Source organism: Rhipicephalus microplus, chromosome 3, assembly GCF_043290135.1.
Source record: "Rhipicephalus microplus isolate Deutch F79 chromosome 3, USDA_Rmic, whole genome shotgun sequence".
Classification (NCBI taxonomy): domain Eukaryota; kingdom Metazoa; phylum Arthropoda; class Arachnida; order Ixodida; family Ixodidae; genus Rhipicephalus; species Rhipicephalus microplus.
Genome location: NC_134702.1, coordinates 124137274 through 124164523, shown reverse-complemented (window position 1 = coordinate 124164523; position 27250 = coordinate 124137274). Strand labels below are relative to the sequence as shown.

Below are 27250 nucleotides of genomic sequence, written 5' to 3'. Positions count from 1 at the left end.
TCTTTTTGTCCAAGGCAGTGGCTACAAGAGTATCGGACCGAGTTTTTAAAACAGAAAAGAAGGACGTGTCGCAGTATCTGTACACAGTCGAAATATTGTAGTATTTTTGTCTGAATAAATAAATGTGGGTACAAATGCGTCGCATTGAGTCGAGCTTAAGACTCATTATCAACGCATGTTCACCGTGAAATTTGATTGTCTGTGTGAAAAACTTGTGATAGAGAAAAAACACCGACAATGGCAATATCGCACATCAAACGATTTACTACCAAAATTTGCACTTATTCTGTGGATTCATTGGTGTGCCTGCTGCGCAGCTGAAAACACGGGAAAACTCTGGCATGTTCATGAGCGGCACTATGCATCTTGACCGAAACGGGGCATAGAGTCTGAAGTTTGGGCTGCGCTGAGCACACAACTTCAAACAATGATTGATGAAGAACAGCTGCTCTGATGTTGCGTTAAAACCAACTAGTGTTTCACTCTTGTGATTCTCCGGCAAGGAAGAGTACGCAGCATAAGCTATCATGGTCCCCACAAGGTCAGCCAGGTTCTCCGAGTCCGTTGTATCGTCCAATTCATTTGCTTGGTTTATAGAGAGCTGAAAATGATGGTTGCGCAATTATTAACATTGTTTAACGAAGTGATCAGTTGAAACGAGACGATATGAGACTATACAAGTTGTTTCAAAGCTACCTTCGAAAACTGATGCCGTCGTTGCTCACTGACTCATTTTACTGCCTTCCTTTTGCTTGTCGTACAACGAAGATTAAAAACGATCACGTAACGACTCTTAAATTTCTTTTAGGAGTCGTTTTAGGAGACGTTTAAGAGCTGTAGAACTCAGTACTGCAGCAAACATTGAAGGGGCCTCCAAGACATGATTACTGTGGGCTCTTGGCACCGCTTCTTGTAATAAATTTTCTGCATATTAACTTGCGCACATCTACGAAGATATTTCTTGCCTCTCAAAGGTTGAATTTTACGCTACGAATGAGTGTTCAAGAACTAGTTTCGTAGAAATTGCTGATTGATATGCGGGGTTTAACGTCCCGAAAGCATCACAGTAGAAATTGCCGTGCTGCCGAATTTATATATGGCAATGATGAAGAAGGATGAAGCGAAGAGTGATGATGGATATATATATATATATATATATATATATATATATATTGCGTTTTAACACATTAATAATGAGATCTAAGAGACAGTAATGCCAAGGAATGTACAGGGAAGTTATTAGAACCAATGGAATGTAAATAAGAAGAAAGAAAAGTGGATGAAAAAGTAACCAGCCGTGAGCAGGAATATATATATATATATATATATATATATATGATTCAAAAAAGAAATTCTGTGGGTCCAGTGCAAATATAGTGAAGAATAAAGGAGCACACTTACGAAAATTTGATAATTGTTTACTCTACGTTTCGGCCGTGGCACGGCCTTTGTCAGGATACAACATCCTGACAAAGGCCGTGCCACGGCCGAAACCTAGAGTAAACAATTATCAAATTTTCGTAAGTGTGCTCCTTTATTCTTCACTATATATATATAATATATATATAAATATATATATATATATATATATATATATATATATATATATATATATGGTTTTGATGAAGAGAATGGTTACTCACAACGGATCTATGCGATCTCCGCAAGCAGAGTGCCCTCTTAGTGTATTCGTCTGTGAAGTTGTTCACCTTCCAGAAGTCGCGATTGGTACTTCGTACGTCAAATGCGTGCATAATTTCATGACCGATTACCTGCAAACAGAAATGAAATATAAGAGCTAAGCAAGAAAGTTTCACTTGGGCCACGGTGTTGAAACAGTTATTGCAATGTTAACAAATTTTAACGTTGTGCGGTGTAAGTGTATCAGCTACTCTCATGGTTCAGTGAAATCTTGTAAGCCCCTCTAACTGGAAAGATCAGAATGTGGTTTCTTTCTCGCCTTCCCTACCTTTCTTCAGGTCCTATCTTCTCCTTCTCACTCAATTCTTCATTAAACCAACTGAGAATATCAGCACTATTGAACGCTTGAGCCTATGAGAATTTCGGACTTATCAGTTACCCACAGTTATCTTCACTTACTCAATTGAATAACTGCAAAATGAAGTGAGAAAGCAGCTTGATTGCACGCAATAGTGCTGCTAGAAAAGACATAACGGGCGTGCGACGTCGTGGAAAGGCTAAAAAAAGAAGGCATCCGACAATCAATAGTCTTCCTAAACCGTAAAATTGGCCACCTAACTTCATCATAACATGGAAGCAGGCATCTGGCATTACGTATTACGACGAGAATAGCGCCCTAATTTGGTTTTGTATATTAGGAGAGATTTTAAGAGCCCTGTAGAAGTGGAACTCGGTAGCCTTATCGCATCCTGTACGCATTCCCTTCTAATGTACTTGCTATGGTTCACTTCTTGTTGAACAGCTCGACCTTGCTGTTATTCAGGGGGTGTACTTGTCGTTATTTTGCGTTTACTCCCCAACCGTTAGAAGTCCACTGCCATAACATTTCCACGAAGCAAGGCTGATTGTTATGATCCTAAAATTTTTCCCTCAGTCGAAGCCTACATCCTCATCCCAAGATATGACGGCACAGCAAGATGGATGACTTAAAAAGCCATATGTGAATAATCATTGTGTGATGACAGCTACCATCAAGATTGTGTAAGAGAGAGTGGTGTGAATTTCATTCGTGATGACACCTTGGGAACAGCGTGAAAAAAAAAGAAGTGTAAATTTAAGAGCTTGTTTTGTTGTAGACACAATATTCATGAGAACTAACAGACCATGACATCAGGGGAAGAATAAGGGGTGTTAATACATGTAAAGGTACTGAAAATGTGAAAAAAAAATAAAAGTGGATCTTGCCACCAGTGGGATCCGAATGCGCGAGCTTCGAATGACGGGCCCGATGCTCTACCACTGAGCCAGAGCTGCGCACATTCGTTCGTAGATTTAGGAGGGTGTACATGTAGGATAAGCTTGCTCTCCGTTGTATACAAGCAACAGAACTAAAACGACGTTAGAATACAACCAACCATAAGATCATGCATGTTGTTCTACAGACTACTCAACAATTGACCACAATAATACTAACAAAAAATAAGATGAAAAAATAAAAAATTGCCAATCATACATACACTGCGGAATCAGGGCGTTGACGAAGAATATATAAATATCCTGGAAGAGAGCGACAGCGGATGAACTGCCACCATAGTGCTCCTTAAAGAAAGCGACACAATACTAATAAAAAGGGTGGAAGGCAAGGGGATACGATCTTCCTAATGCAATTTACCATGTGCTTACATGAGGTTTTGAGATGACTAGAATGGAAAGAATTAGTGAAACGAGTTAATGGAGAGTAACCTGCTGTTCGCCGATGATATTGCATTGCTCAGTAACTAAGCGGACTAATTGCAATCGATCATTAATGCTTAAGACAAGGAGAGCACAAATGTAGGTTTTAAAATATTCTGCAAAAAACGAAAGTAATGTAAAGCAGCTATCGAAGAGAAGAGAGGTTCGAGCTGGGTAGCAGTGCACTTGAAGTTGTAAAAAAGTAGATCTGCGTAGGACAAGTAGCAACCGCTGAACCCCACCATGAGATTGAAGTAACTAGAAGAATAAGAATGAAATGGGGGAGGTGGAGCTTATTCGGCATGCATTCTCAAATCATGAATGGCAGGTTGCCACTATTCCTCGAGATAAAGGCACATAACAGCTCCATCTTACCGGTACTTACCTAAGGAGCAGAAACCTGGAGATTTTAACTTCAGTTGAGGACGATGCAACGAGCAACGGAAAGAAAAATGATAGGTGTGCCCTAAGGGTCGACAAGAAAGCAGAGTGTACCAAGGAACAAATGGACGTTAAGGACATCATTGTCGAAATCAACAAGTATTAGTTAAGGGCAGGGCACGTAGAATGAAGGCACGATAACTGCTGGTCAATAAGGATCACTGACTGAATTCCAAGAGAAGGCAAGCTGGTGAAGGGGAGATGAAATTTAGGTGGGCAGATCAGATTAGGAACTTTGCGGGTAAAAAGTGGCAGCAGCAAGCACAGGACCGAGCTGACAGTACGAACATAAAAGAGGCCTTTATGCCGCAGTGGGCTTAGTCAGGCTGATTATATGTACATTTATACTTGAGAACAGCCGTCAGTGCCGCCTGTTGGCGGTACAGTGAGCGTGGAGCACCTTTATTAAAACATTTGTGGTAGAACAGATACTAGCAAGGAAAATAGAAAGAGACTTTTTGCTTGTTGGTGTCACGTACTTCGTCATCTCATTACGAGATAACCAATATTTCCTGACGTACTACCTAAAATTATAGGTAGTTTGGTATGAAGTTTCCTCGAAATTTGAGACGTAGTGTATGCATATAGTATTTGAAACTGCGCAGAAAACTACGATTTGCCCATGGTTTCTTAATACGCCATCACATCCGCCATGGCACCTTCACTTGTCTCATTGACATGCACTGTGGTGACTGTTGACAAAGCATGGAGCTAACAAATCAAGGTCCTGTTGCTACAAGCAAGAGTTATCATGCGTGAAGCATCAAAAGGTGAAGAGTTAAGACACATGCTGAAGTATCAGCATGAGCAGTATTCGGGGCTCGATGGTTTGTATAAATTGAAAATGGCTGCCGCTGCGACGGTAATACAATCCCACGTCCTTGCGGTCGGGATTCGTCCACCACAACCACTACAGCTACATGATGCGCTAATGGGAAAACTGTAAAATCTGCAACTATAATTCACTTCTCATAATGCAACAATACATTATCATATCTTTGTACTATTTTATGTATTTCTGGGTGGTATAGTTAATAAAATTGATGCATCTTGTCTGAAAAATCTGTAGAAAGTGCAGCCAAAGCGTGCACAGTAGAGGTAGATACGTCAGTGCCTGCGATGTCGCTTGTGATATGTTACTTCATCCTGATTTTCGAAAGACAAGAATATAACATCCAGCCAAATTAACTAGTGTGTTGCGACTTTTCTGGCGCACAGTTAAAAGTTTGTACCACTGTTTATTAGATACACAATAAATATTCCATATCTGATACACAGTGTTGAGAATATTACGAACCCGGATAAAATACAACCTGTGGAAATCATAAAAAAGAAAAAGAGAAACTAATGCTCACAGTTCCAAGTCCACCATAATTCAGGCCGATTGGTCCATACAGGTACAAGAATGGACGATGCATTATTGCTGTGGTTATAAAAACGGCATCTTCAATCGGTGAGAAGAAGGCATTGACCATGGTTTCATCATACAGAATAGTTTTCTGGTCCCTCCAGGCAAGGTGAGTGGAGAGAGAAAGATACCTAATCCAGGTGGGGAACAGTCGGTCCAATGGCACATCCGGAAAAGACTCTGTCGCAGATGATAATCAAAATATTCTTAAGCAGATGCGATGTACCTAAAATAGGAGCCCATTTTATCAAAACACACGATAGGCTTGTGAGCAAATCAAGATAAAAAACAGATTTAAAATAACACGTACTGAAGCATAACAATGAATACTGACTTCCACATGGAAGCAATGGCATGCGGAAGCTGTAGAGACTTCATGAAACATTGATATACAGTAACACACAAGATGACGGAAAGCAACAATAAATACAGTGCCACGTGATTATCACCTCTCGAGCAGGTACATGCTTCGACATTGAAAACTCATTGCCTTTCTGTTAGCCTGTTTTTTCTTTTCAGAATGGAACTTACATTTAGGTGCCCGTTCACACGGCATTCTCGCTTGAGGATTTATCTGAGCCTTGAACATGGCATCCCATAAGGTAGGACGTAAACCGGAGGCTGTGGCTTGATGCTTATAGTTAAGAAGAAGCAGCTACAGCTAATTCACTTAGCGGGTTTCAAGTCACGAAACTTTTGAATAGGTTAATTCAAATTCTATTCAGAAAACCACTTAAGTGTATTCACAAATAAGCCATAAAAGGAAGTGATTTTTGCTTGATTTAATAATGTTATGATAAGGTATAGAGTGAGTAACCGAAGCAAATCTTAGTTACGAGGTTGTGGGCTGAAACACCATTATTTCGTGAACGCACCCCGTTCCCCGATCACACTGCTTTAATCAGAAAGAAACGAACAACGGAATGTGTATTGACACTGTCTCTGCAAAGCTTTACGTGCGTTCAGTCCTCAAAGCGGTAGTACTTTGAGAAGCAGTTCCCGATGTACCGGTGGAAGCGATGAATAGATTATGAGAATTTGTTGTGCTTTCAGTCACGCCTCCAGGCGTGCCGAAGTACGTTGCTGATTGACTTAGGCTCGAAAAAGTTTTTTGCGTTATAGCTTTGTTTTATGTGCTCGTGCTTCAAGGCGCGATTTAGTTGAATGTGGGTGTACTAAGGCAACAATTTGTGTTCACACTTATTGGCACAATATCCGTGAATACTGACTGTAAAGCTCTTCGACGTAGTCAGGGTCTAGTCGCCGGCCGGGACTCCCAGTGTAAACTGTTATGTTGATCAGCTTATTGATGGAAGTGGCTCTTATTTCTGGTGTGAGCCAACTCGATGACTGCAAGGCCTCCTCGAAGGAACTGCGAATTCTTGACGTCATTCGCTTCGTTTGGTAAAGCATGCGTGGTGGAACCACTGTCCAGAAAAAGAACATGCCAAGGCACTGTGTTACACAGACCATTGTCGAATACAGCATCATAAATTTGCAAAATGCACTTCACTTTACGCAAAATAACACATACCGCAATAACAAAGCTATTGCAGCTCAACACTATGCCTTGTTTCAGCATAGTCTGTATTTTTTGTACCGATATGAATGCAATTGAGGGGTACATTTGTTTCGGCAAATGCTATTATCAGTAAATTTCACAGTCAAGTCCGCTTTTGATTTACTTTAAGTTTTTGGTATAGGCTAATTCTTTTACGAAATGTCTCACAAACATATTTCGCATCATGTCATTAGCATTAATCTTGTCGTGACCACGCGTTATTTGTCAGGTAGATCTAAGGTGTTCAAATAGTACAGATACAGAACTATTGCGCACACGCTCAAAAGTCACTGGTATGCTTATTAGTGGCTTCACTCCCGGAATAAAAATGCATTCTTTTGTTCTTTTAAAGCAACATCATTCTAGTAGACGAAATGCGTTTTTACCGGGTGCCGCAGCAAGGCCTCCTATAAGGAAAATCACAACATTTCCATGGAGTGATTGATGACGAGAGGGCGAAGCTTCGGAGAGTTTTATCGGTAAACTATGATCCGTTCTTTCATCCTTCTATATAGTGAACATTCCAAGTACCCCCATCTAGTTGTATAAGATCTCGCATGTTTTCATCCTATACAAGTACCGCCGTCTTATGAACAGTTGAGGCATAAACTCTTAAGAAACGGTGTGACGTTCTCTCCATTCAAGGAGAAACGGCGATGTCCCCAATGTTCATTTTAAATAGAAAAACGTTACTCCCGCTGCCACGGAGAAACATGTTCCTCCCTATGAAAATCAAGATGGATGACCCCAGGTTAGCGAAAGGAGAAGGCTTAGCAAGTGCATCGATTCTCGTCTGATAAAGAGTACACGGCACTGAAAGTTACAAAAAACGGTTCAGCTGAGCTTGACATCGAACGAAATGATTATAAAAACAAGCAGACGAACTTGTGGTGATGAAAAAATCGCGAAGACAACGACGGAGGAAGTAGGTTTCGTTCGGCCAGCAAGGCGACATTCACTCTGAAAGACGCGAATACTACAGAGTCCTCACCCGAAGAGTACATGCTAGGCTTGCTGTATTTAATTCTCGCAGATTCACACAGTGTAGCGACGTTATTCGTGCGTTCACGGGGCCGCAGATCACGAGATGTGCCTCCAAACCGTAGACTCGATCGCAGCGAAACCATTCCGGCTCAGTATGCAGTTTTGATAGATGGATGTTTAACGTTATATAAGTAGCTGAAGGTTTTAGAGCGTCACAGCCGTGAAGTAGGTGGTAGCTGGCGCCTTCTGGTGGGGCTCAACGATACTAAAAAAACTCCAAAGCATTTTCCCGAGGGTGAACATGGTTAAGTGCGAATGCACGGGGTGATGCTATGAGGGGGATTAAAGTTAAAATCCGTTGGTATCCGCAAGTGAGTAAACGTTTTCTTGTGATAACACGAACTCTCCGTGTGATCGATTGATCACAATGCGATTCCCAGGAACCATTAGACGCTCTCGGGAAATCTTGGTGAGTTGGCGCGTATATGTGAGAGTAAATTCGCACTATAATGATGTTTATGTCCGCGGCCCACTTCGCCCACTTGCGCTCGGCATCACGGGCCCTTCACCGCGCTGCCTTGTCTTCAATGGGCGCGACATCTTCAACGACGCGTGCAATGATTGCATTCGATTGCGTTGCACTCGTTGTTGGACGTATCGCAGTCGAGGTTGATGCCTGCGATGGATCCATACCTATGACGACTTGCCCGCGCAGCCACGGAGTGGAGGGCGGAGCGCGCGCAATCACGTTGTGTGTGACGTCGCTGTGCCGGTGCTACAGACGCTCTTCTTCGCTCCTCGCGCCGTTGCGCGGGAGAGAAGGAGGCGCACCGCAGACGGCGAATTCAGGGTCACCTGTGGTGACGTACGTTGTCATACTCACCATTACGGCTCCCTTGCGGAAAGTAGGCCACTCAGCCCATTAAAAAATACTCACTGACACCGGCCGCCTAGTATAAGCTGATGCAATGCATATAGCTACACATGCACACAATGACACTGACTACTCATAGTGCGCATATAGAGTGGACTCAATGAACAATAGTACAATCAAGCATTCTCCTCAGCGGCACACTCTTCGGCATGTTTACACACGTCCTACGACGAAAGCACACGAGCTTATATAGCAATCAATTTCGCCTTACTATAGTAGCACAAGTTACAAGTAAATTTTCGTACACTTTTTTTTCGTTTTGTAGCCATACCACAACTTGCGCACACGCAAATAGGTTGTATCTGATGCTTAGACAAACGGAAGTTTATCAACGGTTGCACAATGATGAACGGAATAATTACTAGAGCTTATCGGGTTTTCGCGAAAACGATTACCCCAAGCCATGCATGGAATGCTAACGGCATTCCGAACGCTGCGCCATTTCTCGACCACTGCCAGAGTTATTTTTTTCTTGAAGCTTCCGCGAACGAAAACGCTTGCCGTGCGCTAGCCATTTCGGAGGTCACGTCTTTTTTAATTCTTCCACTTGTTACTCGGAGAGGGCGCAGCATGCAGACCAGACTTTGTCTCCGTCGTGGTAGGCGTTCTGTGGTCGCGCCGACCTCGTTAAGCTGTTTCGTGTGGAAGTTTGCTTATATTCTTTTTACGCGCTTACTACAAGTGTGAACCTTAGCCATGGATACAGTACACTGCTAGCCCTTAAATGACAATGTTTTTGATGCGGTAATGACAATCATAGCAGTGTATACGTAAGTTACAACGCGGGTCTTGCGAGAGAAATAAGCGATGACCTCGTATTCGACAGTAGTTTTTCGTGAGCGATGACAGTGGCTGCTGGCATCGCGGCAGCTCTATTATTTGAGTGGAGGAACTAGCGGTACAGTGCGCAAATTTACTATAGCGTTATAGCATTCTGTGCCTACATACTTTTCTGCTTGAGATGCCTCTCGCGATTCGCCTCGCGTGTTAACTTGCAGTCAAGGTGCGTGCCACAATTTCGTTGTTAGCGCTGTGGCTCCAGTGGTCACTATTACTCTGGATTTGCAATACTCTTTTCTCAAAGGTGGGTGAGTGTTAGTACTTACCTGCTGTGCACAGCTGTTACTAGAAGTGCATTTTGTGTTGAACTTCTCATGACAAAGGAAAATTTGGAACGAGAAAGGCATACTTCACGCGTGCATAATTCCGCCCTACCTTTCAGTGCAATTCAAAACGCATGCGATTGAGAATTTGGTTTAACTGACAGAAGCCATTGGTTTACTTTTCACAAAAGTGTAGTTATGATGATGTTTAAAACGTTTGTGTTGGTTGTAACCCAGTCTGGCCAATAAACACTCGATTAAACTTCGCAGCCTGTTTCCCTTTGTGCTTTCACCTGCCATGGTAGCATAGCCTTATTGGGTTTCGTGTGACTATGCTGGAGGGCGCAGGCTAGAATTCCGGCCACATCGGCCCTATTCGAATAGGAGTAAACTGCAAAGAACATCCATCTGGCTGTAGCGGAACGTATAACTCTATCAATTGTATATGATCATGCTTTCACGCATGAATCGTACAGGGATTTAAGGTTTCCTAGAATGTTGAAAAATTAGGTGTGATGCTTTTTTATGTGCCTCGTTGAATTCATGAGTGCTGTTGGTGCCGTGCGAAACTAAAACTGCGTGGGCTTACCAAGTATGTTGACACCGAAAAAATCCATTATGTGTGTACAGTCTAAAGTAGTCGATAAAGCAAGACTGCTTGAGAAGCAGGGCTCCTTGTTCTCGTGACAAATTGGTAGTGTAAAACAACAGGAGACACACACTGAAGCGTGTAGAGCATCTCGCGAGGGCCTGGCGATAAAATGAAGAGAGGATTTTACTCTACACCAATAAAACAAAAAACAAAATGTCACTCGTGCATTGCTTGCGTCAATCTTAGGTAAAAGTAATCCCTCGCAACTGGCCGCGGCTGGCTAGGCTCGGCATACGCATGCACGCGCGCGAGACCACCATGATTGAGATGAACACTGAAGAAGGAAAGTTACTCCTTTGGTCCTTGCCGCGACAGGGCGCAAGGTTTAAAGCGCCCGAAAGGGAGGAAGTCGCTGCGCCGAAGGAGAAACGGAGCCCGTTTTTCCATTCTCTCTCCTTTTTTTAGAGTGTACAACCACATACGTCTGGGATGTACAGACCGACGCTTCAAGGAGCTCCATCCCTCAAACTGTCAGGAACGTCGCCCTGGTTTCCACTGGCAGCGTGCTAACGTGGAGGTCATGCCTCGTTCCACGTGTTGTGACCAGCCACCGTGGGAGAACGTTCTCCTCCATACCGCATAGTCAAGTGAAATATTCTCAGCTCCTTGAAGGATGCTGTGAGAGCTTTGCATGTTTACAAGGGACAGTTAGAGGCGCTCACCTACGTACAAAAGGGGAACGATAAAAATAGAGGTAGGACAGTGCGTTGGCGACTTGCGTTTCAGGCACATTTTCATTTTATTATCCGACAGTTGCCAGGGCGTAAGTAAGATATGTGCTACGTGATGCTAAAGAGCACTCCCAAGCTTATGTGCACTGGAAGACCCCCAAAGGGTGGATGGTAGGATAAGCGCTACGGTAGCTCTACTGGTGGAGCATTGGATGAGCTATTCAAACAGTGCAGGTTCAGTCCCTCCAACTGAAAATTTATTATTTGTGGACTTCGATGACTTTCTTATTATGTCATATTTACAACAGTACAGCTAGACCAAAAAAATTGCATTATCTGACTTATTTTGTTTATTGCTGTTGAAAAAGTCCGTCAAAGAAAAAACAAAAGCGTCCTTGGTTTATTCCTATTCTTTTATCACACGGTGTGCTTGCTACAGTACATACAACGCTTCTCAACCTAATATGAACACTGACCCACCACATAGTACAATGGCGAAGGTATGGATGATAACGGGCAATTTCGTCACACTCATTATGTTGAAATAACGAAGTACCACTGCATTTCTATTTATTAGGTGTGTGTGACTAATGAATTTTTATCACGAATTCAATTCGAACCGAATTGTGCCAAATAGTGACTAAAACAAGGAATGATATAATAAATATACATATACTGATTTCAAACGTGTACTGCCAATTACAAATAGTCAAATGAAAAAAAATCAGGGAAACTAGGACGTGGTCACTTGTTACCGTGAACTTTTACGGTGAGTTGTGTTTATTTTGTGGGCGTGCAAGTATATTGATGGAAGAGCCGCCAATCCAGTTAGTAGCACCACTCCTAACCTTACTACGGTTAAAAGAGGGGGTATGATAGCTAGTGCACTCCATGGTTTCTGTTCCCTCCCCCTCCCCCCCAAAATAGAAAAAAAAACTATCTTTGGGTGTGCTTTCATACAGAGTTCGACTGCACGGACGAACTTTGGCAGTTTCTGATCTTGTGGTGTAGTAAGGCTGTGTCGAGTGCAAAGCGTGAACAAGTGTGTACATGCGAAGCCCATTACCGAGGTTGATCGGGTAAAATGCGGAACTTTTGGGGCTCTTCTTGAATACGCGTCAATAGTGGGCAAGAAATCGGTGGCTTCGTTTGAGAGGCAAAGTAGTAAAGTACTTAATTTTTTTGTCGTTTCTTTTTTACTTGTGGAGCTGAGATATCGGTGACTAAAGTAAAAATGCGCTCACCTTCAATCCAGGATATCAGTGAAAAGTTTTACAGAAGACCTCCTGTAACGACGCTAGGGTCTGTTTTAGAGACCCTAATCTAAACAAATAGCATCACTAAGCTTTATTGCGCTTTATTGATACGTCATGTTGAGTAGTTCGAAACATCGAATACTAGTTATTCAAAAATCATATAAAATTATTCATGTTTCACTTAATTTGAATTCCAAACTCGAATATTTGCACACGCCTACTATTCATCGGACCAAATTTTAATTACTTTGAACACTTATCAGCTGTGAAAATCCTTTATTTTTAGACAGTGTTTTCGTGATGGCAACGCAGATAACTCACGAAATGAAAGCTAGGAGCTCCGCTAAGGTCGAAAGCTTTTGTTAGAGCCTGCCTGTCAAAGGCACTAGCAGGACAATGGCGCCAGGAAAATTACATAACATTTGACCAATGATGTACACACATAGACATACCCGACTGGAAGTGATGGCTAGTGATGGCCAGCTTCAAAACCTTCTTGACGTGTTCGTAGCAAGCGTCGTTCGCACTCCTGCCTCTCAGAAACCAGGTTGGGTCTGTGAGCTCAAACAGCTGCCTGTAGAAGGTCCAGGCCACCAGGTATTGCAGCCCTTCCTTGCCAACGTGCGTGCTCTCGAAAAGTTTCACGATCATTGTGGCAAGATAAGGTCGATAGAAAATATTGTCGTCGACCGTGTAGGTGTTATTGGTGTACTTGTAAAGAAAGGTGTCCCAGTCATCTGTTAAACATAGAGAAAGAAGGATGGCGGGAAGTTAGCCTTGACGCTGTGGTGTTTCACAGGTATATTTCAAATGAGGGCTCGCCATCTAGCGGGCATGACTGGAAACACCTCGTGTAGGGTCAACGGTAAAGCATTTTACACCAGTGCTTAGAAATATGCTGCATCATTCGTCAATTGTCCACACCAGGACTCGTACAAGACTGAATAAGAAACAATGTATAGAAAATGTTGTCGCACACTAGAATGCTTGTATTCTCATTGTAAGACAGCAATCCTAAGCAAGTGACTGATGCTATTTTTTTTTCGCTATGAAACAGTTCGCTCTCGACTTCAATCCCGTCGTTCAGTATATCATTGAATTGTGTGTACGCCTTTCGTAATACGTTAGATTCCCCAAAAAGGCATGTAGTAATAAATTGTGTGAATAAATTTGGGACATACCTGATATGTGTTCATGTTTATTAAAGCGAATCGCTTTAGGTGCCGCACAGAAGTGGAAAACTGACAACTGGCATCGGCGTAGCACGCCAGCGCCTTGGGCACTATCGCGTGCGTTGCATAAACCAACACCTCGTAATAGCGCGACCATCTCACAGCATCCTGACATCAGAGATCACAAACATCACGGCGTCAAAGAGGATAAAAGCTTCAAAGTACATATAACGACTGTATCATGTGGCTTTGTTATTCAACGAAACCTGGGCCAATCACAGAGGCAGTGGTAAACCAGATGAGGTTGCTTGAAAATTGTGTTGCCTCCGATCCAGGAGGGCTTGCAGACCATGTCAGAGACGGAAAGCTTTCGATACGAGACGAACCAGGATTGATACAATGCCCGAGGCAAAAACAAAACAGAAAAATGGCTGTAACTTTTGAGTCGTTTTAAACGCTGGAGACCCTGCAATTTATTTCTTCTAGTTCTTATTCATAATCAAATTAGCGCTACTTATAAGTAAATGGCGCATTTTATTTCGCGTTTAACGTAATACAGCGAAGTCTCGGGTACCAACACGTAGCACACGTTTTTTAAGCTTATTACGATCAGCGCACAACAAGACGAAAAAAACACAAAATATTCACTACACAAGCGCTCTGTAAACTCTGAATGTTTAATTGAAGAAACATGTCTTATATATGCACGCATCAAGGCACAAAACACTTTGACTCCCCCACCAAGCACATAATCAAATATTCTGTAGATACGAAATCTCAGCATCTGTGACAGCGATTGAAAGTTGGCTCATGCATCCATCTCCTGCAACGCTTCAGCAATTTTATGCCTGTGCTAGTCTCTATGCCTAATCAACACAGTGGTTTTGTTCAAATGAGTTGCACAGCCGAATTGCCGGCGATGGAGGGAAAGTTGCGCTCATGGTGTACCTTTCGGAGAGCTAGCATGCTCCCTCAGACGGGCGTTGAGGCAACGTCCTGTCTGCCCAGTGTACCTGCACCCCCATGACAAAGGAGTGAAGTACAACACGCCACTAGCACACTCAGTGAAACGGGTGCATTATAGAGCGACTTGTCGCTCACGTTCGTTGAAATAAATACCGACACGTTATTCCGGTCACGAATAACTATTTATATAAAGAAACAAAATGGCGACACAGACACACAATGAGTAAAAGAGTTCTCGACACCAAGGGCGACTTGCGACTGACTCCATCACCACGTCGTCTTCCCCGCTCTCCCCCTCCTCCAGTGGCCAAGCGTTGTCCCGTGCTCTCCTTTCTCTTCACCCGCAGCTGCACCTCTGTGTCAGGTTACAACCAGCACAGCGCGTCCCGATCTCGCCCTCGAGGTTGTAAAACGGGCCGTTTCCCTGGGCTTGGGGACCACACACTAACTTTCTCCTGCTTCTGCTTCTTCCGAGAATTTTGTTCGCAACAGATTCCCCCCGAAATCACGCCGTCATTTGCCTTTAGCTATATTGTTCAACTGGGTGCACTAACTGAACGGGCCGTCGAAGCATCGTTCCCCCACACATTCGCACTCGACACCACCTAATCTTGCCGTCGCGGCCAGGAAATGTAGATTCGATAGCTTCCATCATCCACATCTTTCTTGGTAGCCTTGAATCCCTCAGAATTCGCCAGCGTAGAGCTGCCTTGGAGTCTTTCCTTTCATCTGATAATTCCAGAGTTTTTTTAAGTATTCACTTGTCCATCTTTTCCAGAACTGTTTGAGTGGTTTACTTTGATGGGACAATATCCGTTTAAGGTTGGAATAAAAAAGGGCTGCAATCCTCTGTTGTTGTAGGTTAGGCGGCGACGTCAGCCGTCTTCCTGTCAAAAATAATGCCGGACATGCAGAATGACTTGGGTTCGTTGGGTTCCGTATAAACGTGTGTTAGAGGGCACGAGTTCAACATGGCCTACACTTCACAGCGTTATGCCTAGCTCTTAGAATCTCAGGCTGCTTGTGCTCAGCGTTTTTCTCATAGCCTGTTTAGTTAGCCCACCCAAGCGCTCATAAACTCCGACCCACCACGGTGCTCGCTTCTCAATGAATTTTCATTGTATGCGTGAGTTTGCGACGAAATTTTTCACCTCTTCGTTTCTAATAACTGTCCACAGTGCGGCGAGATCTCTGCTCGTTTTCTTGAATGTGAGCGCCTTGTCACTATAAATACTGCTTAGTAGCCATCGTCAAGATGTGAATCAGCGGAATGCAAGCAAGAAAGACGCCGCTGACATGGCATTCACCAACTCGAGGTGTATTGCCCGGGGGACAACGCATGTGAAAAGTGCAATGCACAACTTCGTTGTCGTTGCCCCCTTGACGAGAAGAGGGCCAGCAAAGTCTACACCGGTCCCTTCAAAAAGAGAGGCCTGGGTAATGTAATCTGTTGGAGCAGGAGCAGTCACTTGGCCGGACGGCCTTGAATGAAAGCGTTGGCAGGTTACGCACGCCTTAAAGGCTCTCTTTATCATCCGTCTCGCCCCGATCACCCAGAATTGCTCTCTCAGCTGCGTCAGTATGTCCCGTTCGCCTCCGTGCAATACCTGTTGGTGACACTGTAAGGTAAAAAGTTCGGCGAAGTTGCTCTTCTTATGTAATACAGCAGGTTGCTTCTCATTGTAATCAACTTGGCTACGCTGCAGCCTTCCGTCAACTCTAAAAATTTCTTCACTGTCCATCATCAGCGAAACAGTCCTCAAAGGTGAGTAAGGTGGAATTCTTGTTTCGTTATCGACGCACGCAATTTTTCTTGGAAAAAACTCTTTATGTTAATGGCGTATTCAATACTTCTCTGCTTTATTCAGCTCCTCTGATGTGAGGGATCCGAGCTCTTTACTTCAGCATTGTGTTTTTTGATGAATCAATAAATCCACGCTATACTTTGATTACCGTTGATAGTTTACCGTATTGTTCAAGGTCACGTATGAATTATTTAGCGGATGGCAATGTTGTAGCCGGCACAGCACTTGTTTCTTTTCGTTGCTCGAACTCGGCTTCGTCGAATGTTGCCTCGGAAACCCCTCGAGGCCAATCCACCTCTGCTCGGCAAAACCATGGCACTCCGTTTCATCAGAGTCCATTCGTGGCCAACCGCGCAGTGGGTACCTCTCGTGTGAAAAGATCCGCTGGATTTTCTATTCCGCCGCTATGCTTCCACGATAACCCATCTGTGAGATTTTGAATTTCAGTGACGCGGTTGTGCATGAACAGCTGCCAGAGGTTGGCATTTCCGAGAATCCAATAGAGCGTGATTGTTAAACCCGTCCACAGGCAGACGTTCGGGGGCCTCTCTTCGAGGGTATCCAAAATGTAGTGGCATAATCGAGCTGCAAGCAAACATGCAATTAGCTCCAATCTCGCGAGGGTAATTTTTCGACCGGCGCAATTCTGGATTTACTCGTCAGAATTGTCAAATTTGTCCCGTTGTCGCCCTTCATAGTGAAGTAGGTGACCGCTCCGTGCCGGCAATTGGCTTCCATCAGCTAAAATGTTAAAGCAGGTTGTCATCCCTCCGTTCGTTTGTGACCCGTAATATCGGGACACTTGAACATCATGAAGATGTTGAAGTCCCTCTAACCACTCTGTCGAGGCTGTAGTGATGTTTCCAGGTAGAGCGTCGTCGCAGTCGATGTTTCTGTGCCACAACTCTTGAAAGAGGCTCTTGGCACATTCAGTAAAGGGAGACAGCCACCCCAGTGGCTCATATATCCGCGCCGTTGTTTCAACCTTGGACCCTTTTGCAGGGCGTTCAAGATCTTGAATGCTGTCCGTGCACGCAGAGAACGTTAACTTGTCAGCACATGGATCCCACGATAGTCACAAAACCTCCCCACCCCAACACTCCCGACCAATAACCAAGATGTGCGGCGCCACGGGAGTTCCTCTAGAATTGCTGACGGAGCGTTTCGCTGTTAGATGACCACTTGTGCAGTTTCATTTTTGCAGCTTCAAACATCTCGGTTGCTTCTTTGTAGAGCCTTAATGCTGCTTGTTCGCTTTCAGCTCTAGTTAGCAAGTCTTCCACGTAAAGACTGCTCTTAAGCCAACTTGCGGTTTGAGAGTATTGTTCTTCACATTTCTTCAAGTGGTGTTGGAGTGTTGCTGAGAGCATAAATGGGATAGCAGTCGTTCCAAAAGGAACCCGAATCATGCGCCAAGTTGCGATCAGCGGAAGTGGTTCGCCGGTTTTAGGCATTGTCTCGAACCCCAAGGAACGCAATGCATCTCTGCCCACAGGTCTTACACTGACCTCCAAGAACGCTTGTTCAATGTCAGCAGCTAGCGCCACCGTGTGACGGCGAAAGGTCAGAAGCAAACCGGCTAAATCAGCGGTCAAGTTCGGTCCGCTTTTCAAGTTATCGTTCAATGACTTGACTGAGTTACCTGCGCAGAGGCATCAAAAACCACTCGGAGCTTGTGAGAGTCGTGTATCACAGCCTGCATCATGCTTCTCTACATGCTGCAGCTTTTAGTGCGAAGCTCTTTATAGCGGCACCCGTTCGTTCTCGTAGCCGTTGTAGTGTGTAACAAGTATAGCATTTTGACCTCCAAGGTGGTGCCGATGAGAGATTTCTTCTGTGCGTTGTTGAACAATAAAAGATAGTGCTCAATGTACATGCCAATGGCTGGTAATGGGGAATTAGAGGCAGGAGCATTCGGCTTTTTGGTAACGCGCACGCTGCAATCCCCATTAGCAGCCATTGGCATGTACAATGAGCACTATCTGACAAGAAAGGGTTGCTACGTTATACTCGCTGGGTGTAACCTCCTTATTTTTGGAAATGTTTAGTGAGCGTTAAGCCGCAGTGTCATGAATACAATGAACTAGTATATACCATGAACTCGATATGGTTAAAGGTGAGAAGTAGACACGAAGCGCAAGCCGTAAGAAAGTAAAAGCCGAATTCTGTCTCTCATTTCCCATTAGCAGCCATTTGCATGTACATTGAGCACTATCTGACAGGAAAATGCTGCTACGTTATACTCGCTGGGCGTAACCTCGTTGGTTTTAGAAAGGTTTAGCGAGCGTTGGGCCGCAGTGCCATGAATACAGTGAACTAGTATTTACCATGAACTCGCCGTGGTTAAAGATGGGAAGTAGACCCGAAGCGCAAGACGCAATAAAGTGTGCGTGTGCCACCTCTTGTTCAGTCCTTGGAAGGTCCGCTGGATGGCGGTGCTTCCATATGGGAAATATATGATGAAAAGATGCGAGATGGTGGTAATTGGAGTGTTGAATAGATGGACGAACGGACACACAGACAGATGCATGGATGGATGCATAAACGGACGCAGGGGCAGATGCATGGACGAACCCAGGGACGAACGCACGAACAGACGCACGCATGGACGGGCGGATGGACGCATGGACGGACGGAAGCAAAAACGAATGGACGGATGAATGCTTCGCCCCACTTTCGATCATTCACTTCGTGCATATGCTGCCATTTTTTTAATACGTTGGGTCACACATCGTGCTGGCATGCCTTTTCTCGCCCTTCACATATCTTATGTTAGATTGGAATTTTCTCGCCGAATGGCCTTTTTTAATGCACCTGTTGCACTTCCCGTCACATTGTAAACGGGTTCTTATTTTCTGCTATCGTTTTCTTTTCGCCACAGTCTTCCGTGTTGTAGCTTGTAGCGTTACAAAAGAAGCACTCTTCCTGAGTAGTGCTTTGGTGCAGCATTGCAGCAGATTGAGCCTGTTTTCCTTTCTTTTCGAGCAGTGAGGGCGCTTCTCTGGCACTGTAACTCGACGTCTGCTTAACGTCCATGGTCTGTAGCGCAACCAGATTTTCACGGCTTTCGACCTAAACTCAGAGGAAAAATAGGAGCCTTGAGAAGGTGTTAACAGTAGTTCTGTCTCCCTCCTCCGTCGTTATCGATGAACCGACGGTGTTGGCCTGCTGATCATCGATGGGGCCACCAGTTTTTATTAGGCACTTATGGCTGAACTCAAGCTGAATTTCTTTCGGCATCGCTCGTTGCACGACGGGGAGTAGCATGGAGCTAAAACCGTCGAGCTTTTGGCCGAGCGTCTCGAGTCCCCTGATGTGCGCTGACACAATGTCTTAGAGACGTCGAAGTCCACGCACGCCGTTCGATGTGCACAGGTGTGATGCCGATGAGCTTCTTCATTTGCTCCTGAATTAGGAGCTCTTCGTTTTCGAAGAGTTTCTTTACCAGCTGCTTCGCGTCGATGTACACCAGGACGTTGGAGGTAGACCGGTAAGCGCAGCAGCGGCTTCACCAGTGAAAGATGCCCTCAGGTAATGAAAATTATCCTGAGTGCAAAGCTGATCGTTGTTGTCCAATAGTTGTTCGAACAACTCCCAGAGGGGCTGCCCTCTCATGCCGCCGCCCACTGAATTTTACAAGCTCAAGCCTTGGCACTTTAACGTTCATTTTTTGTGACATCGTTTCGGTTAGGTCACCTTTGATTGGTTGAGCTGGTCGAGCTGGAGACGCTTGCTTTGAGTCGCCGTTCAATCGGTGCTCCGGCCGTGCCAAACATTGCAGTATACAGTTGTTATACTCAATCACTTACGCATACTCTTCCTCCAGGTCATCTTCGAAAATCAGGTTCTCTATCTCATTGCAGACAGCGTCGGAATTTGTCCGTGTCGATGTCAAACGGGTATGCAGCATTCCTGCTTCGTTAGGTGTGGTGCTAATTTGTCTGCCCTGTTCACATTTGTTAATGGGACGTATGGCTTGTGCTCGGAGGATCATGCTTTTCTTGTGCCAGCGTTCCATGTTCACTGAATAGTTTAATGATAAGCTCGTCGGAAGGGCGGCATCAGACAATTACAGGGACGTTCTGGCGAGGAGTCGTTGAGGTGTAAAGTACACTGTATTGTCTGCGGCAGGAGGAGTCCCGGGTTTCCGCACCAGAAAGTTTGTCGTTCGTGTGGGTTAAAATAAATACCGACGCGTTGTTTCAGTAACGATCAACTACTTAATTATGAACAAACAAAATTGCTACGAAAACACACAATGAGTGAAAGAGTTCTTCTCAACACGGAGGGTGGTTTGCTACTGACTCCATCACCGCATCGTCTTCTCCACTCTTCGTCTCCTCCGGTGGCCAAGCGTTGTCCCGTGCTCTCCTTCGTGACACCCGTAGCTGCCCCTCAGTGTCAAGTTATACCCAGCTCAGCGCGTGCCGATCTCACCCTCGAGGCTGTAAACGGGCCGATTTCCTGGGCTTGGGGTCCACATAGAAACTTTCTCCTGCTTCTGCTTCTTCCGATAACTTCGTTCGCAACACAACCTTCAGCCCTGACAGTGGCCTGCGCCTTCTGCTTTCTTTTGTCAAGCCTCGCGCAGAAGCTGCCTAGCATCTTGCTAGCACAAAAGACAACATTTATGTTATAATTACTGGCCGTCCTTGTCATACGGTGGAACATGGCGCCCATGTATGGGACAACGACGAACGTTTTTCGCCGCTCTGAAGCCACACCTGAAGCGTCAAGAACCTCTTTTTGTTCCCTCTTCAGGTTATGCAAGAGCCATTGAAATGTGGAAGCAAGGACCAAGCACGGGAAGCAAGGCGCTTCCAATCTGAACACCTGCCGTAAAAATCTTTCACCTACATTGTGAGGATTGGACTTCTTTAAAGTCGAACTAACACAAGACGAGGCCAAATGATTCTTAACAATTTTCTAATGAAGAGAGTGATAGCGTAAAAATGGTCTTGCTGAACGGAGGGAAAAGACCAGCAAAAACATTGTCCCTCTAGATCTGTAATGAAGGATAAAAATATTGCAAGACATTGTGTCCTGGGACTTCACAAGTAAAGCACAAACATCCGACCCTTTGCTTAAGAATTCTTAGAGCCTGGAACATAGACTCCATAAAGTTGGCGGGTCGACGAACACCAATCGTCGACGTATCTGAAAACATGCATTACGATACCCTTAAAATATTGCTCAAATGTTCAATCTACTTTAGCAAAAAATATACTCCATCGTAGTGTGCTACCCTTGACTCGATAGAGATACTAGAGTTTTGTGCGGACAGATTCTGCCCAAACGAAACAACTGTGGAGTATTGTTTTATATTAGTATAAGATTATTTTTGAAACACCTTTTCATCATTGTCGGCGACAATGGTTTCTTTCACACAGTCTATGCGACACCATAGGCAAGAAAAAAAAACAGGCCTTCCATGTCTAGGCTGAACACCGTACAACTTGAAACGTTATGGTCAAGCAAAACTTCTACAGTTTTATCTTAACTGTGATTAGGCTTAGTTTTTTTTACGGGTTAAGATATTGTGTGCTGTCATTCAACGTGGCTCCCACGTAGTTATTTTGATAACAAGAAATTTATGAAGAACAAATAACACTTGTTCCAGCTTTTCGATTGTGCGACTTCTGAAGAACACAGGTATTTTGCTTTTCTGTATTGTGCGCGCCAATTATTGTGCCTGCAGTATCGCTGTGTTCAAGCGTCGCACCCATGCAAACTAATCTGCTGAACATATAAGTCACCACAGCACTGTAGCAAAAACTATATATATATATATATATATATATATATATATATATATATATATATATATATATATATATATATATATATATATATATATATATATGTGTGTGTGTGTGTGGGGGGGGGGGGGGCGTGTTTAAAGCTAGAGACGCCAGTTGAAAATGAAAGAAAAGTTTCGTACCTTTTGAAACGTATGGAGACGTGCGCTTGCTTAGCTCAAAAACGAATTCCGTTGTTTGTTCGCTGGTGTATGTCGCTCGTGATATGTCGTCGACTGCGTAAAGAAAGATGACTTCTGGGAACTGAGGTGCGAGTTGCGCTCTAATTTTGCAGCTTTCATGCTAGCGAAAGAAGGCACCGCAAACGAATAATGAAAAAAGCTACGACAACTCTAGTACATGTGATTTTTTATGAGGTTTGCTCCAAGCTGCGACAACCATTTGGTCAGGGTCAGTTACGTATCTCTGTCTGGTATAGCACTGCGCGCTCAGCAGGACCGACTCCATACCCACGCGAGGGCGTTCGACGATTTCACAAAACCTGCGGTGTACCTTGCACGAGAGCTACAAAGCAGAGTAATTATTGCTCTTTCACTATGAAGATTGTGGTAAATCGACATGCACACATTTTGAAATATGCTGTAATGCGATTAGCAGAAGTTCTTTGTGCTTTGTTATACTTCTTGACTGTTCTTGTGTCCAGGCAGCGCCTACTTCACGATCACGAGCAAATGGATATTTACAGGCCACTGTGGCACCAAGACTTCAATTTGCAGCTCATGCACAACAGCTGTTTGCCTTAATGTGTAGTGCACGTGGAGCCTGTAGTTTTCCACTGGCAAATGCGAATTGACCAGGCACAGCATGCCTGGAAACTGAACACTGTACAGTTTTATTTAGATTGAAGTTCTTAACATTTACCACTTTGTGTTGAAAAGATTTCAGGTGTACTTTTACAGTGACCGCTTGTGTTGTGCGAACTTTATCTAACAGTGCAAATGACGCTTTAAAAAGACTTGCTGCAGCGGCTTCATCCCCTATGCCTCATGCTGAAGTGTGTTTCAAGACACAGTTGCCGTCTCATAACAATATTCGGTGCTCTATGTATTGGTATGTGCTAGATTTCAAAACAATTAGTAAGCAGATGTTAGCGACAAAGTAAAACGTTTGTTTTGCCCCTTCTGGTAAAGCAAGTGAAAAAATCAGAAAATTATGCAATAGAAATAGCACGTGTTAAAGGAAGCCATGTTAACAACGATTCTGTATAAAATTCTGATTTCCGCTTTCTTTTCAGCTTCTTCCACTGTGTTTTTATTTGGTCGGTGTACTTCATTTCCTCCATCGAGTTTCCTTCATCAATAACAATGCGATCACATAGGAAGGGCCATGCAATATCTTTTTTGAAGGATTGTACACACGCTTCGCTCTAATTATCGCCCTTTGAAATAAAATAGAATATCTCACGTTGGTTTTCGTATCCACGTAGCTTCGAAGCGAGGTCATAGGCAGAATACGAAGTTGCACCAAACTCTGCCAAAAATAGTACGTAGTCATTCAAGCCGTGATTCTCGGATCGCCACATTGACTGTTGTTTGCTGTAGTCCATCTAATAATGCACAGGAAATAGTCAATGTTTTACGTAATATACTTTGATGCTAACGGCAACTATGTAAGCTCTGTAGGGCAAGCCACTAGCCGTGCCTTGCACTACACAAACTCACGGAGTCCCTATGAATAAAAATACTGGGCCGTTAAACTCTGTAGCTGTGGAGGACATATGAAGGTGTCCAGAAATTTGAGGCACACTTAGCAGACACGTAATTTGGATTGTAGCGGAACACTATGAAACTCATTTCCAAACATCTGTCTAGAAAATTCATTTTCAATTGATTGCACCACCCCTTAATTTGTTTAATTTTAAGCAGTGTTGCCCTACTTGTGCGTTTTCGCCAGAATCTCTCTCCGCAACATTATCCATTAGTTTCACGTATGTGCATGCTGCTTCGTGAAGACTCCCCTTCTTGTTGGCGGCTTCACATTAAGTGTATCAGTGTTTAATGGTGAGCCTTCCCACTTTATATTGACATGTGTTTTCGTTGACATACAGGAGGAGGACACGTTGCTGTATACCTCTGTACTGATTCGCTGTAGCGAATGATATACGTGCTTGGAGCCATAGTATAAATAAGGAATCATGCGTGGAATTCAAGAATATTGACAGAAAGTCACTCATATTCTTGAAATTGCTGCGTAATGAGGTCTTGTACAATAGCCATGCCGGTGAAAGAGTGATTCTAACCGTTGTATTAATGCATGACAGAAGCGTGAATACTCCACATGCGTGACGCCCCGTGATATCTATCGTGAGTGGCTTGCCGAGAACTGCCAGTCCACTTCAGAGGGTGCAGCGAGAGTTATAACTATCATCGTTATCTTCATTATTATTGTTAGCATTGTAGTGAAGTATATGCACCAATGTGTATGAGTTTTTGGAAAAAACCGAATGGCCCCGCGTTCTGCTTGCGCGAGAACTTGTGCCGCCTATGCCAGTCTTGCCGTACGGTTCTTTTCCGTTGTGACCTCGTCGCGGATTCTCCGGTTCAACAAAGCTAATCTTATTTGGTGGAGGCGCAGGGTAGGGAGGTGACTGGGACAGTCATCTTGTGCGATTTTCACTCAGCCAAATTACGAGGGCAGAGCTCCAGGATCGCAGTAATCTCAACAAAGTACATTGAGGTTCAATAAACCTCATCGCTACATAAACAAAGGCATTCGCATCTTTGGACATAATTCACTGGGTTGTCGTGGGCGAAGTACAATGCACGATTGTTTCAATATAGGGGCAAGTAAAATCTAAAGCCTTGAGTCTTCTTAAACCCAGAGGCAAGAGCCCTTGCAACTTTCCTGCCAAAGCATTGTACCCTTTCTGGTGTGAACCTAACGTCACTGTTGAGTGCATAGAATTTAGGGCTCTGGTTTCTAGCAGTGATACAAGAATAGTGTGCGTCTGTAGGCGAGTTGCAGTTCTCTAGAGTTGCCAAGTTCCAGTGCAACAAACTTGAGTTGTTAAAAAATGGTAACATTAAACACTTTCGTAATGACGGAGGGCTGCCGAGTAAGCTGGAGTTCTGAAATGATTGCTAGACTGAATATAACTCACTTGGAATGCCTCCGTCTGCACCTCACGAATAATTGATCTCTCACACCAGTCACCGAGCAATGGTTGCTATGTTCAAGAGTTTCAAGTTTATATAACTACCGTGACAAATTCGTCTTGCTCAGCATTCTCAGCTCACAGATAGCACGTGCATCGAACACACATCAACCATACATCTGGCAAACGCTTGACATAGAACGAGCAACATCATCGAGTACGTACGTCCACTTTTCAAGGTGAGATGTTCATTGCGGTTCATCAGGATGAACGGAGTGTAAAGAAGTTGCCGTGGTATTCAATGTAAGCCTACGATTGCCCCGCCGCAGTGGTCTAGTGGCTAAGGTACTCGGCTGCTGACCCGCAGGTCGCGGGTTCGATTCCCGGCTGCGGCGGCTGCATTTCCGATGGAGGCGGAAATGTTGTAGGCCCGTGTGCTCAGATTTGGGTGCACGTTAAAGAACCCCAGGTGGTCGAAATTTCCGGAGCCCTCCACTACGGCGTCTCTCATAATCATATGGTGGTTTTGGGACGTTAAACCCCACAAATCAATTAAGCCTACGATTGACAGCTGCTGAACATAGTATCTTATTTATTTATCCGGTCCATTGTTTGGACATCTCGGTATTAATCCTAGGTGCCTAAATTATCTACATCACCTACTCCCTTTAAGATTTTCTTTGCTTGGCTTTCGTTTTATTTTTAACTTATCGAAATCCCTACTCTCAGGTTACTTTGTAGTACACCGCCGGGAACAAATAACTTGGGTGTTTTGGCATAATAAAATATCGAACGGGCTGCTAAATGTCAAAAAGTGAAAGTTCAAAAGTACCTGAAAATGACGAAGAAGGCAACCACCTATTACTTAATCGCCATACTGCTTCAAAAGTTGCCAATTTCGAGCGTAATAGCCTCCATCAGACACCCCGGATGAAGCGGACATACGGTACGACGTTTTCGTTCGGAGGAACAGTTGACTTCTACATCAAGTGATTGACCTTCGTCACAATTTCTTATCTTATACATGCAATATATCACAGCGAATGGTCTAGACATCTGTGCAGCATGTTATGCAATAAAATTTGTTGCTCACCTCCATCAGTCTCTTTCCGAGCACAAAAGCCCTGCCGTAAAAGGTAAGTGAGATCACAGCCTCGACACCAAGGTCAAGAGAACCACGCACCATCATCTCAACTGGATTTACAGTAGCGAGTGTGTGCCTGTCAAGTAAGTCCAGCTTCAAGGATCTCATCCAGTTCACGAGATCCGACGTCTGTGATAAAAACAGTACAAATCGTTACCGAGTGAAACACTTTGTTAACATAATAATTCTCACACAATGGCGAGTGCTTTCACAGCAAAATAATATAGCTTGCAGAAACTCGGAAAGATTCGAAGAATGAGTAGCGTCGCTCTTCTATTGGAAGTGTTAGTTCAAGCAACAGAAAACGTGTGTTCGATATTTAACAAGATATATATTTTTTGGGAGATGCAATACCTCAGCCAGAAGAGATAACACACAGGAGCCTAGGGGGGTGAAACACCAAATTGAAACACTCAATATCATCCGTAATTCTTTCTTCAGGAAATGCCCCTTGCATGGTGAAGCATATGATTAGTCAACATTATAGACATTGCATATATAGATAGCCCCAATATACATACACCAAAGTATGGTTAGCAAAGTCAGAAAAAACTTGTTCCTCCACCTGTTTCATATGAATACGCTATAACGGCAAAGATAAGCGCGACTTTATAGATCTATGCACCGTTCCATGCATCATGTTCATGTGCACATATTACACGTGCCGCACTGTAAAGGTTAGAGATGCATCTGAGAAGCAGTTTTGTGCTTAACTGCTTCACTTTTCAAACTAATACATGAAGGTGCACTGTGTTTTACAAATAAGCAAGCTCTATTTTACGGCACCAGACACGATGGTCCACATCACTTGGTGGAGGATCGTTTTTGGTTTCTGTTGTTTAGTTTGCAGCTGGTCGTGACGAGA

At 44.0% G+C, this 27250-nt stretch overlaps 1 protein-coding gene across 1 annotated transcript; it reads right to left on the bottom strand.

The window, feature by feature from the left end:
- Window positions 1–265: 265 nt before the first annotated feature.
- LOC142802941 (endothelin-converting enzyme 1-like) lies at window positions 266–26427 on the bottom strand. The gene is made up of 8 exons (XM_075888025.1): window positions 26335–26427; window positions 23552–23693; window positions 22270–22362; window positions 12838–13122; window positions 6454–6651; window positions 5172–5404; window positions 1644–1772; window positions 266–601 (listed from the first exon to the last, which is right to left on the bottom strand). Exons 1-8 carry the CDS (start codon window positions 26425–26427, stop codon window positions 266–268), a joined length of 1509 nt encoding a protein of 502 aa, XP_075744140.1.
- Between the last annotated feature and the right edge of the window lie 823 nt (window positions 26428–27250).